Source organism: Bufo bufo, chromosome 3, assembly GCF_905171765.1.
Source record: "Bufo bufo chromosome 3, aBufBuf1.1, whole genome shotgun sequence".
Classification (NCBI taxonomy): Eukaryota; Metazoa; Chordata; class Amphibia; order Anura; family Bufonidae; genus Bufo; species Bufo bufo.
In genome coordinates this window covers 699,986,586-700,001,052 of record NC_053391.1, presented here as the reverse complement: position 1 = coordinate 700,001,052, position 14,467 = coordinate 699,986,586, and the positions used below count along the sequence as shown (strand labels likewise).

Below are 14,467 nucleotides of genomic sequence, written 5' to 3'. Positions count from 1 at the left end.
ACTCCATAGTGACAGCTCATGTAGGATAATCTACTAATCTACTAATATACCAGAAATGTGGCCATTATAATCAGGTCTTCACTTGGGCCTCATACACATTTTTCTAAATATATTTCATTAACTAATTCCCACCCCTTAGAAGAAAATAAACCTATACTTACCTGACTGTTGTCTTCCGTCTCCCCTGGTTACGGCCACCGCTCTTCTCAGGAATCGCGGTGGCCGCGCTTGCGCAGACGACTTCTTCTCTTCTCCCGGCCGTCCGCGCGCAGTCCCTAAAGCGCACGCCGAGGCCGCGCATGCGCTATGGTAATTTCTTCCTGGCCAGTATACTATTATTGCCAGGAAGAAGTCACCAGGGCGCATGCGCGGCCTCGGCGTGCGCGTTCAGTCCAGCGCGCGGCCCGGCCAGGAGAAGACTTCAATCAAGATGGAGCCCGCCCCCTGCCGAGTGCCGAAACCAGGAAGTGGACAGCGCGCCAGGAGCAGGTAAGTATGAAACGGCGTGTTGATAATACCCCTTTAAGAGGAACAAAATAAGAGTATTGCAGGTTTGATACCTTTTAATGGTTAACAAAAATAGAAGTAATGATGTTACATAGCGAGCTTTCGAGACATCACCAGTCTCTTCATCAGGCGGACTACAAGAACATATGAAGAAACAGCAATATATATACAATAAGAACAGAGACATGGGGGATGAATGGACATCTGAAAAACAACAGGACAACAGAATATCAAAGATCTTGAGACAAGTCCTTGATTATCTTACAGATAAGGGGTGTGAAGGTTTTATGGTCTCTGATGTTCTCTCAGAGACCTGGTGCCCCGACTATGTCTATAGAAGACTCTTTAGAGCTTGTAGGGTGTCATAAATCCTAGGGACAAATTCAGTCCAGTATTCAAAGTGTCAAGCAGTGTTATAGATTTGTATTCGCAAATTCTTCTAGCTCTTTGAGATTTGAAGTTACCTTTTAATATGAGAACTTTCATGTGTTCTTCATTGTGTCCCGGGCTACAGAAATGCTTGGCCACAGGAAAGTGTGGCTTCTTCTCTTTATTTGTGTGGCAGTGAGACCTCATCCTTGCATTGAGTTTCTGTCCTGTTTCTCCAACGTAGAGGCCTCCAACAGGACATTTAGTGCAGAGAATCAGATAAACAACATTAGATATAGACATGTGAATGTCCCGGGACATTATAGTCCTGCTTGGTGTTGGGGTCCGGATCTTATCTGTTGTCATTATATGGGAACAGGCTTTGCATCTTCTTATATTACAGGGATGGGTTCCTTTTCCTGTGGTATATGGCCTTGAACTTGATCTGATCAGAATATTCCTTAGATTTGGAGGTTGTCGGTAAGCTAGTAAGGGGGGATCTGGGAAGATTGTTTTTAGTCGGTCATCCTTATGTAGGACATGGTGTCATTTTTTGGCAGTTTTCTCAGTACCTCTAGTTGTGGGTTGTAGGTCACTGGTTCTGTTTATTTTCATTGTATTGGAGGATAGTATTGAGCGCGAATATTCTAATCGCAATTTTTTATCACGAATATCTTCACTTTGAGAAATCTAGAATATAGTGATATATCTTTGTAATAGCGAATATTCTAGATAAACCTACAATCTTTTCTCACTTATTGTATATAGCTTCTCTTAATCCTTATTATGCTATCTATCATCCATAAAAAAAAAAAAATCTTTATAGTTATTAATTTTCCTATAATTAATGAACTTTTATTATAAGTTTTTCTTACCTATCATTAATATTTTTTTTAAATAAATCAATACCTATTACATACAATAAACAACATAAAACAGACAATCACATAAAGGCTGTATGCCAAAAGTTGGGTATGTGCAATCCAACAACCTATCCATGAGACAGGTACAGTCAGCATACCTTACAATGGCAGCCTTGTGAATTACGAGACATTCAAAACCAGATCTCCTCTGACTGAGAGCCAGTAAGCATTAAAGTTGCTTGATTTGAGTTGGATGGCTTGGGGGACCTGCGCACCTAGATCATTATCATTAGGGTGGCAAAAATTGTAAAAAAAAATTGGGGGGATGCCAGCTAACTCTTCTCTTCCTGCTTAGGAGGGCTGCATAAAAATTTTCAGTTTTCTAATTGTCCTAACATTATATTCAATAACCTTGAAGTTTTATGGTTGTGTCCAGAAAGCTGACTTCTGTGTGTGAATAGTTCAGGGTCAGGTTTATGGTGGGATGAAATTTGAATTGCTCATGAAATTTTATCAGTTGATGTTCAGATTATTAGGATGTCATCAATGAAAAGGAAGTAGGCCAAGAGTTTTTTGGGGCAGGATACCAAAAAGTCATTTTCCAGTTTTGCCATGAAGAGATTTGCATATTGCGGTGCCATTTTACTGCCCATGGCGGTCCCAGTGCACTGTAAATATATCTCCTTGTCAAAAGAGAAATAGTTATGGGTGAGGATGAATTTGGTGAGTTGTAGTACAGACTCTGAGACGATCCCATTCGCCTCCAGGTATACTCGGCAAGCAGTTAATCCATCATTGTGTGGGATATTCAAAGACAAGGATTCCGCATCCATGGTTGCCAAGATTGTGCCTTTAGGGAGGGGTCCTATGGTTGACAGTTTGCTCAATAAGCCAGTGGTGTCCTGTAGATAACTTTTTAGTACAATTTTAATCCCAACACGTTTCGGAGCTATGCCTGCTCTTTCTTCAGTGGTAGTATACATAAGACTGATCAATCTGGGCTTTTTGTAATGACCATTATTTTGGAAGAGGCCGTACCTCATATGGGTTGGGTCTGCTTCAAAACCAGGATCGGAATTTCAACCCTACAGATGCCCAGACATATTGTAATTTATGATTACTTGCGCTGTGAAACCAAACTCATGAAAGAGTTTAACATTTAGCGGTGTCTATAGATCAAAATGGAATCAATAGATACAAAATATATCATAAATTAAATATTGAAAAAATTGGAAAAATAAAATCTACTGTATATACCAACCACGGATGGTATATACAGTTCATCCATAGTGTTTTATTAGGTTTTATCATATTGTATCTATAATGTGCACTATTAGATTATTTAGGGCTCATTTATTCATTCCAGGAGGTGTATCCCTTATCAATTGTTATTTAGTATTTTTTATTTTTAATATTATATTATCAATTGTGTCCTATGATACAAACTATGATTTTTATTATCAATCATGATCTATAATAAATCATGGTATAATTACATTTAATTGGTTGATTTGTCTGTGAAACCCCAGGCTTTTAGTGCCTGCCACTTCTTATATTACTAGTTGTTCTTTATCTATATGGCAACGGGCGTGCCATAGGCAGAGCACCCATATATATATAAACCTGAGAGGTTGAGCCCCTGTTATATATTTACTACATCTAATGTGTATCTGATTCTCTGCACTTAATGCCCTGTTGGGGGCCTCTATGCCCTGTTGGGGGCCTCTATGCCTGTTGGGGGCCTCTATGTCCTGTTGGGGGCCTCTATGCCCTGTTGGGGGCCTCTATGTCCTGTTGGAGGCCTCTATGTCCTGTTGGGGGGCTCTATGCCCTGTTGGGGGCCTCTACGTTGGAGAAACAGGACAGAAACTCACTGCAAGGATGAGGTCTCACTGCCACACAATTAAAGAGAAGAAGCTGCACTTTCCTGTGGCCAAGCATTTCTGTAGCCCGGGACACAATGAAGAACACATGAAAGTTCTCATATTAAAGGGTAATTTTAAATCCCCAAGAGCTAGAAGAATTTGGAAATAAAAATGTATTACACTGCTTGACCCTTTGACTACTGGACTGAATTTGTCCCTGTTTTTTTTTGACACACTACAAGATCTAAAGAGTCTTCTATAGACATAGTCGGGGCACCAGGTCTCTGAGAGAACATCAGAGACCATAAAGCTTTCACACTCCTTATCTGTAAGATAATCAAGGACTCAGTCTCAAGTTCTTTGATATGGGCAGCAGAGCCTGACCGTGAAGCTGAATGGCAGCAGCTTCCTGAGCTCCTCACACCGGTGATTTAACCCCTTTAGAAGCTACCAAATCGCTCACCAATGGGGAAAATTGGTAAAGATCGGACCAAGGATCATCTGGAGCTGACACCTGGCCGCTCAAAGCAACCAGACATGGAGCAGTACCTTAAGAAGCAGGCGAAACTGCGCCCCAGTGAAGTCTCCAAGATGGCGCCGCGCGCGCCTCAGGCTTCAGATGCACAGGATCCTACAGAAGCCGGTAGTGCATCGGAGGCCTCGGAGTGCAGACTCCCTCGGAGGCGCTTAAATTTATCTAAAGAGGTCCTTAAAGAGCTCCTGGATACCGCTTTAGCCCCTCTGAAAAAGGACCTTGAGGACATTAAGGATGACCTCCGCGGCCTAGGTCACAGAGTGATGGCGCTTGAAAATTCCCAGGATGCCATCCTTCAACATGAAGGGAAAGCCTGCCAAGACCTGCAAGCACACCGGGATTTGATTAATGAGGCCCTCCTCCGTATAGAGGATCAAGAGAACCGGAGTCGGCGCCGAAATCTGCAGATTAGAGGCCTACCTGAATCCATTGCGGCAGAGGCCCTCCGCAAGGTGGCGGCTGAAATCTTCACACAGCTACTAGGCCCGGACAGAGCAGCCATGATAGTGGTGGAGCGCATCCATCGCGCATTGCGCCCGAGGCCGAAGCCCACAGACAGCATTCAGGTGTGATGCCGGTCCCTTCTGGCTCTTTCTGCTTTCCCTGGAGATACACCCAGCCAGGCATCCACTTTTGATGTGATCTGCGGCCTTCTCAGCTTCGTGGATACAGCTGACCTCTTGAAGCACAGCAGAGAGGCCGACAACTTGAGGTACGAAGATTCCCCCATCCTGTTGTTCCAGGACCTGGCGCCTACTACGCTGGCAAAGCGGCGTACTCTCCGTCCATTATTGGACGCTTTGAAAGCATCTGCCACTCCATTTCGGTGGTTGTAACCCTTCGGCCTGGTCATATTGAAAAATGGCAGACAACCGCACGCCGGCGGACTTGAAAAACATCTGGGGCCCGTTTGGCTTGGCACCCATAGAGGTCCCTTCCTGGATGCCCGTAGATCAGGTTGACCCCTTACCTTCTCCGCCAAAAGTGGATGCCTGGCTGGGTGTATCTCCAGGGAAAGCAGAAAGAGACAGAAGGGACCAGCATCACACCTGAATGCTGTTTTTCCACAGTCATTGCTGCCTCATCAGGGACTCTCTCCCTTGTCATGCACAGCAGTCGCTTCTGTGCCTCAGGTTGCCAGGCTATATGCCTACCTATCCAAGTTCATCATACATGCGGGAATGGAGATGCCCACGTTCTGAGCTTTGGACCGCTCAAAGTTTATGGGGATCTTGTTAAATGAAAAAGAATGCTGTTGCTATACTGGTGGCCTATGGTCCTCACTAGTCTCAGTTGTGTTGTCCTGGTACGGACTTTTGTATTCGCACAGTCATCCCACCCAGTTGGTCAAGATGTGGGGTTATACCGGTTCTTCACTAGGTGATGTTCAACCCCCCTCTGAAAGCCTCTCAGTGGCTTTCAGGTGTCCCATGGAAGCCCCCCCTGATGGATCCCGGCTTGACGTCGTGATGAAAAAGGGTCCCATATGTGTCAGGTGTTCCATGGGACTTCTCCAGTGCATTTTAGAATGTTTGTTGCCATCTAACATTCATTTGTTCTTATTTTGCTTTCTCATCCAATTGTTGTCTTTCCCTGTCTGTCCGTTTGTCCTTTCCCTTTTGTCCTCCTTCCCTGCTCTGTTGGAATCTGTCATATGTCCTCAGAATGCTTCCTTCCAGTGGTATATGCTCTTCCTTCCATTTTATGATTGGTTACCATGACTACCTTTGTTGTTTCCTCACTGAATGTCCGGGGTCTGAACGAGCCATGTAAGAGATCTCAGGTATTGTCACTTTTGCAAAAAGATAAAACTTCTATAGCTTACTTTCAAGAAACGCATTTTAAAACTCTAAAGATTCTGAAATTACCAAGTGCGAAGTTCTCCCAATGGTACCATAGCACCCATTCTTCAGCTAGCAGAGGGGTCAGCATTGCAGTGCACAAAAGTCTTCCGTTTAAGCATACTGCGACCTCCGTGGATTCTGAAGGGCGCTTTTTATTTGTCAAAGGCTTCATTGCTGACACCTCTGTTACACTGGCGAATATATACGCCCCCAATAAGGGCCAGATCCCTTGGCTCGTTCAGACCCTTAGACAACTGGGCACCTTTAAAGAAGGAATGCTTATTTTAGGTGGGGATTTTAATGTGGCCCTGGAGCCATCTTTGGACTCCTCTTCAGGCCGGTCGGCTATTACGCACAGGCTCTTGAGACGTCTTAAGATCTCTCTGAAAAAACTAGATGCACTAGATGTGTGGCGCACATTGAACCCCTCGGGAAGGGATTACTCATTTTATTCTCATGCAAAGGCTTCATATCATAGGATTGACTATCTTTTCCTTTCATCTGCTAATGCCCCATTATTCTCCAATGCTAAAATTGGGAGTATTGTACTTTCAGACCATGCCCCGGTCTTCTTAACCCTCTCACTGACCGGCCTCCCAAAGAAAGATTGGACATGGCGGCTAAATGATACCCTTATCCAGGACCCTGATAACGTCTCCAAGCTATCAGCCTCATTGTCCGAGTTTTTTAAGATAAACACATCCGGTTCCTCTCCCCCATCTATCCCCATCATTTGGGAGACGCTCAAGGCCGTGATCAGGGGCGAACTGATTGCTCTTGGCTCTTACGTCAAGAAAAAGCGTTCTCAAGCCCAGAACCTGTTGATGTCCCGCATCACGGCTCTTGAGCTTTCTCACAAACAGTCCCAGGCCTCCCAGGTGGCCACAGAGTTGTATGAAGCCAGAAAAGACCTGAAAAATCTTTTAAATGCCACTTCCACCAAATTGCTGTTTCGGTCCAAATTTAAGGCTTACGCCCATGGTGACAAGGCGAATAAATTGATGACAGCAATTTGTAAGCAACAGCAGATAGACTCCTTTATCCCTGCCATTAAAGACGCGTCGGGTATCAAATGCAAGATCACGCCTGAAATAGCGAAAGCGTTTTGCGCCTTTTACTCCAACCTGTATAATCTACCTCCCCAAGTCAGCCATATCCTGAATTGATAGCCAAGGCGTCGGATGTATTTCTCAGCTCACTTAACCTCCCATCCATAAGCCCCTCGCAGGCCTCCCAACTTACTTCCCCAATCACAGATGCAGAGATACTAAAAGTATTGTCCTCCATTCCCTCTGGGAAGAGCCCCGGCCCTGACGGTCTGAATATTTCGCACTATAAGACCTTCAAAGACACACTGCTCACTCTGCAACTATTTACTAACTGGAGGGTCTTTTTACCCCCACAATCTCTAATGGCCCATGTGACCATGCTCCCCAAGGAAAACAAGGACCCCCTTGAGTGCAGCAGTTACCGCCCCATTTCATTATTAAATGTAGATGTCAAATGGTGGGCGAAGATATTGGCCCAGCGCCTCCAGCGGATGCTCCCTGATATAATCTATGGCGAACAAGTTGGTTTTGTCCCTGGCAGACGGGGCACTGAGAACACCATCCGACTAATGCACCTCATGTCTTGGGCACAGACTAATGCGGTACCAGTAGCATTGCTGAGTACTGACGTAGAAAAAGCTTTCGACAGGGTGAGCTGGTCCTTTATGTCCAAGACGTTGTCGAAGTTTGGAATACCAGAACAATTTATTGCAGCCATCTTCTCCTTGTATTTAGACCCCTCTGCCAGGGTCAAAGTCAATGGGACGCTATCCCCAACATTTGACATTACCAACGGCACGCGCCAAGGATGCCCACTCTCCCCGACCCTTTTTATCCTGGTAATGGAGACCCTGTTAAGCAAAATCCGCCAATCATCTGAGATTGAGGGCGTCACTATAGGGTCCCAGAAACACCTGACGGCTGCTTTTGCTGATGATCTCCTGGTAATAACTTCTTTCCCCAAACTGCTTACTATTTTTGAAGACTTTGGCTTTGTTTCTAATTTTAAGATAAACTATTCCAAATCCATGGCCCTTAATGTCTCCTGCCCTGCTACCACAGTACAATTTCTGAAAGATTCCACCCCCTTCAAATGGGCCCCAAAAGATATACCATTCCTTGGCATCCGAGTGACAGCGGATCCCAGGGAGTTGTTCCCCTCCAACTACCTCCCTCTGCTGCAGTCCGTCAAAACGCAACTTCAATCATTGAAAATGCCATTTATCTCCTGGATAGGAAGAGAAAATTACTTAGAAACATATATAATCCCCAAGTTCTTGTACCTTATACAGACGCTACCAATCTGGGTCCCACAATCCTATTTTATAGAGATCCGCCGGATGCTGTCCCTCTTTCTTTGGAGAGGCCGGTCCCCTAGGGTGGCCTATTCCATTCTAACTAGGGAGAAGAGGTTTGGGGGATTTGGGCTGCCTGATGTCCATATGTCCATATGTATGTGTAGAGGCATGAGCCTCCTCTCAGACCATTCTGGGAACATTTGCTCGCACTTGGAACAAGCGTTACTCACCAACCGTGAAAGACTGATCATGTGGGGCGTCTGTCCATGTTCCCCCACAGCCTCCAAGTTACCCCTGCTGTGGAGAGGAATACTACTCACCTGGTCTATGTTATATAGCTCCGGGACACTTAACTTCCCTAGCCCCGAACTTCCACTGCATTTACTGCAGTCCTTTATTCACCCGACAATACACGTTGCCACAGGAGTCTGGGCCCTGCTCAGGAACCACACTCTGCAGGATGTGTTGTCGCTAAGGGGGGACCTGGATTGGGAGGGGGTCCTCAGATTGCCCAGGGTCCAGTCAGCGGCGTTTCTACATCTCCATAGCTTTAAAAGAGACATAAAGCTCCTGCAACTACAGACCTCTCACCTTTCCTCACCCACTTGGTTGGAGCGGAGGCTGAGGTCCGCTCGACCCTCTAGCAGACCCTTTTCTACGATGTATAAGGAATTACTATCCTCTGCCTACTCCGAGCCACATTTCCTCAGTTCTTGGGAAAAATAGCTATCCCTTACACTGTCAGATCCAGAGAAAGCTTTTATATTGACCCACTCACATGGTTTCAGCCGTTGCATTAAAATCCAGGAGAACTCGTATAAGTTGCTCACCCGCTGGTATAAAACACCTGAGTTCCTTCATAGAATTAACCCGGAAATCCCTGAGGTTTGCTGGAGGTGTGGAGTGGTAATCGTCTCTCTCTCGCACATTTGGTGGAACTGCCCTAGTATACGCCCCATATGGAGCCAAGTGGAGAACATGCTTAATAGGATCTGTTCCGCTTCCATAGTCCTGGATCAAAAGTTGATCCTACTCTGGTGCCCCAATGCATCACTCACCCCAGCTAAGTCAGACCTACCCACTATACTTATTACAGCGGCCAAACTTCTGATTCCCCTGCTGTGGAGACAAACTCTGCCCCCTACCATCTTGGGATGGATGGAAAAAATAGACCAGTTACATAGGTTTGAGGAGCTAGCCCACTGGGAATCACACACCCGCTTGAAGTACCTCAAAACGTGGCTTCCCTGGAAGAACTTCAGATACCCCACCAACTAGAGTAGAATTCTCTCCCCCCCCTTCCCCCCCTCCTCCCTTTGTCACCCCGTCCTTCCTTCCATCATTTATATTGTTTAGTCCCTATTTTGTTGATTATGGCATTGTTCGTGTGCCTGGTTAGAGATGATACTTTCGCTCGACATTTTGCCACGCAGACTGTCTTATATGATCAACATAATGCGTTATACCTCTGCTTACCATGATGTACTTTTTATGTTGGATAATGTAAAATGTATCTTGTATCACTCTGCCTATGTCTTTTTTATGACATGACCAATAAAAAGAGATTTGGTTAAGTTCTTTGATATGTTGTCCTGTTGTTTTTCAAATGTCCATTAATTCCCCCATGTCTCTGCTCTTCTTGTATATATGCAACGTGCCGCCCCCCAGGGCCTCTATATCGCGTCCCAGGTTTAGTGGAATGCCGATTGGTGTGGTGCGACCTATATGTGTCACGGTGCTCCTACCTGGATACAGCGGGACCCCAGACTTAGGCTCCAAAGCAAATAAAGGGGAATAATTGAGTTAGGCGATGGAGAATAACTTGAGTCCAGACCTTGATCAACTTTAACAGCAGCTTTACTTGGGTAAACTTGTATCCAGACAATATTCAGGCTTTCTCTTGGTCCCAGCAGGCTTTGGCATAAACGGGCAGGCAAACGTGGTAACTCTGCTTTCTCTCTTTCCCTGCTGGGCTGAGAGGATTGCTTAATTACTTTGCTTTCTTTCTCTCTGCTGTGCTAAACTCTGCTTGGGTCTGGTTACTGGACTTTTGGTCAGTTCTGGTATCCTTGGATTGGGGTTAGGGTTAAGGGGGGAGAATGGAATGGTGAGTTCCATTCTGTCTAGAGATAGCTCTGCCATACACACTGCCACCTGCTGGTGAACCAGGCATATTACATGAACAAAACAGTTTCAGAACAGTAATATCAATGCACACTTGTAAATGACCTGGGAACAAATACACAGATGACAGTAATGTTTACCATTAGAGACAGTAGCAGGGTGTAGGAATGGTAACAGCACTCCGGGGTGACACATATATATTGTTGTTTCTTCATATATTCTTGAAGTACGCCTGATGAAGAGGCTGGTGATGTCTGGAAAGCTCGCTATGTAACATCATTACTTCTATTGTTGTTAGCCATGTGGGGATTCGCTCTGGTAGTTAGGACTAGCGGATGCAGTATAGAGACAAAGTACACAGTTCTTGAATAAAATAGCAGTGTTTATTCACACATTGGTGTATAACAAAATGCAGATAAGGTGTATCACAAAACGCAGGTGTCTTGGTGTTTTTTCACACACAAGGAAAGTCCATAAACAATAAAAAGTCACCTTTTCTCCTGGGTGTTAATTCACACCCTGTTAGCAGTTCAGCCTCATCAAGTCCATAGGCGGCCTGTTCGCCTTTAGAGGGGCCTGAGTCCTCCAGCCCGGCTCAAACCTCAGATCCCAGCACAGCCCTCAGTTCACAGCACACAGACTTCTGAGCTCCACTGTCAGAGGGAGGTAAATCCACCTCACCTGGCAGTGCTGGCTGGTTTTTATGACTGGCAAAACCCAGCCTGGAACATGGGGAGTAGTCACCCACCCAGCACTTTGACTACTCCCAGAAAGAGCCGTCCCGGATCAGCTATGACATCCATGCTAACTCTCAAGGTGTCAATTAGCAATAGCTGCTGCTGACACATAAAATACCGGCTCTTACTTCACCGAGGCCAGGAACCTCGGTGACACATACCTTTTAATGGTGTAAGAAGGTACCTGGAATCATCGTGGATGGAAGGTATCAAACGTGCAATACTCTTATTTTGTTTCTCTTAATGAGAGCACTAAACTGTTCTAACTCCGCTTGCCTGTTTTCCTACAAAGACACACGGAGTTTGACGAATATTCTGACATGTTCCATCCAACGCTGCATTACGGAGGTATCCATAGTCTTGCTTCAAGACATAAAAAAAATCATAATCGAGGCTAGTTTTACATATGTGTTAAGGTATCCGACAGGCTGTTCTGGCAGAGGAAGAGCTGCCAGAGTTCACTGTATCCGGCATAGATGGGTATTGCCGCGCACCACTGGAGCCCCATGACTATAATGGGACTCGCAGGGCTCCAGCTGGTTTCCTTCATGAGTGCTGGGATTCAGCCAGACAAAAACTAGTGCAGGCACCGTTTTTGTCCTTACCGAGTCCCAGCACCAGCCGGATCCCCAACGGGTCCAATTATAGTCGATGAGGTCTGGTGATGCACTGGCTCTCTCCAGTTATGCTTGATAAAATGAACTCTGGCTGTTCCTCTGCCGGAACAGCCTGCTGGATACCTTAGGGCATATATAAAAGTAGCCTTATCATGGTTGATCCAGAGGAAGATTCAGTGTCTCAAGATACACACAATCTTCTGTCTGCCATCTATCTACTCATTCCTGCCCTGATCAATCCAATGATTTAGGGTCTAAGGAACACAGAGATCAGACATTGTGTATTGAAACTGTTCAGCCAGAAAATCATATTTATAACCAGGTAAAAACCGTGTGTTAAGATTGGACATAAATTTTTTTATTTTTTTAAATAAAATTCAGTAATTCATGTCCTAGATTTTTATGGAAAAGGAGGCCAAGAGTCTTCTCCATTGTGTTTGACAAAGCCTTCCTATGGAAGCATTAGAGAAGCACTGTCTATCATCATACATGTCCAAAAAACAAAAACTCCATTGATTCTTAAAGAAGCTATAGTCCAAGTCTACTCAGTTCGAACTTAAACCAGGTACTGTTGTCATGAACAAGAACCGGATTTGGTTCGAAACACATAGACGTGAACATATTTAATATTAATAAAAATAGGAGATAAAGATCTAGTATTTTAAGGAGTGCTGGAATTTCTGATTTTTGGGGATTTATGCTGCTTTGAGTTGACAGTTCTCCTGCATCTTCATTGTTGATCTCAATCAATACAAGTGAAACTAAGGTGGTGAGTATTGTACGTTATGATTATATCCCCATGACACGCAGTCTGATATAACCTAATAGGCGCAAGCTATCGCTTATTTCATTGAATATTTGTTTAAGAGGCTCTCCCGCTAGAGAGGGTAGGGTGGGTGCCTTTGACAAGACTGACTCACCCTGTCAGAAGAAAAAGGAATAAATTATATATATATGTGTGTTTGTCAGGCACACACTAGAAGACAAACTCACTGATTAAGTATGGACTCACTGACCATCAAATGTGGATTTCCACTGCCCAAACCTCTTGTTCTCCAGGACACAATCTTTATTCCAGTTTTGCTTGCTCGGCCGAGCTGAGCATTTATGTGTAAGGAGGAGTCGGGAGAGATAGCCAGTGACACTGGTCGAACAAACATGTGGCCAATAATGATCTAATGTGTATGACCAGCCCTACAGTAAAGAACCATTCACAGCTGGTAATTGCACCTGACTTACTGTCAGTGATAGACCTGACATAGAACTTGTGTCTCTTCTCCTGACAGGTGGCTGGTTCTTCTGAACACCCTGACTGCGGTGGCTGATGCTATGAACAGCTCTATGGTCCATTATTCTCATCATGAATTCATCCTGTTGGGATTTCCCGGCTTCCATGAATCTCAACGCCTCTTGTTCATCTCATTTTTTCTCATCTATGTTGTGATCCTAATTGCCAACATCATCATCATCCACACGGTGCGGATGGAGAGCTCCCTGCATGCTCCTATGTATATTCTCATCTCCTTGTTAAGTGCCGTGAACATCTGCGGCACGACTACCATAGTTCCAAAGATGCTCCTCGGTTTCCTCTTCCATCAGAATCACATTTCGCTGGTTGGATGTTTGACTCAAATGTTCTTCATTTACTTCATCATCCTGCTGGACTGCAATATCCTGCTGATGATGGCCCTGGATCGATATATTGCGATCTGTAAACCACTGCATTATTCTAACATCATGACCAAGCACAACTTGCTCTTCCTGACCATGGCAGCACTGGTACGCAGCGTGTCCTTTGTATGTCCTATCATCTACCTCGCTTCCCGGATAGACTTCTGCAACTCAAACATCATTCACCATTTTGCTTGTGAGCACATGGCACTGCTAAGCTTGGCTTGTGGTAACATCACCAAAAATAAACTGGTGGGGTTGATCCTGAGGGTTTTCTCTATTACATTCGACATGAGCTTCCTCTCCACCTCCTATGGCAGTATCATGAGGGCAGCGTTGACCATCTCCACCGGTGCTCTGAAGCACAAGTCCCTACACACATGTGGGACACACATCCTTGTCATCTTGATCGTCTACTTATTCAGTCTGTCATCATCCATTGTCTACAGGGTGTCTCATTCAGTGTCTCAAGATACACACAATCTTCTGTCTGCCATCTATCTACTCATTCCTACCCCGATTAATCCATTGATTTATGGTTTAACGAACACAGAGATCAGACATCGTGTATTGAAACTGTTCAGCCAGAAAATCATATTTATAACCAGGTAAAAACTGTGTGTTAAGATTGGACATACAGAAGAAATTTGATGGTTATTGTCTAAAAGTTTTTATTTTTTTTAATAAAAATCAGTAATTCATGTCCTAGATTTTTATGGAAAAGGAGGCCAAGAGTCTTCTCCATTGTGTTTGACAAAGCCTTCCTATGGGAGCATTAGAGAAGCACTGTCTATCATCATAAGACCTTGGACACACATCTATGTATGTATGGGTTGGATAAACTAAAGGATAAGATTGATGAGGTCAATGATTGTTCAATGTGTAAGAATCTGCACCATGTGTTCAATTTGGTAACTGTAATTACCAAAGTAAATATGTTCTGTATTGATTCTGTGTAGTGTGAGTATATGTGCAATGTTTATGGTGG

At 44.6% G+C, this 14,467-nt stretch overlaps 1 protein-coding gene across 1 annotated transcript; it reads left to right on the top strand.

Moving 5' to 3' along the window:
• Positions 1-13,131: 13,131 nt before the first annotated feature.
• On the top strand, positions 13,132-14,091 carry LOC120994103 (olfactory receptor 52L1-like). The gene has a single exon (XM_040422561.1). The coding sequence runs from the start codon at positions 13,138-13,140 to the stop codon at positions 14,089-14,091; it is 954 nt and encodes a 317-aa protein (XP_040278495.1). The 5' UTR covers positions 13,132-13,137.
• The last annotated feature ends 376 nt before the right edge of the window (positions 14,092-14,467 follow it).

Coding starts and splice junctions, on each gene's coding strand:
- LOC120994103 (XM_040422561.1), top strand. CDS start 13,138: ATGAACAGCTCTATGGTCCATTATTCTCATCATGAATTCATCCTGTTG.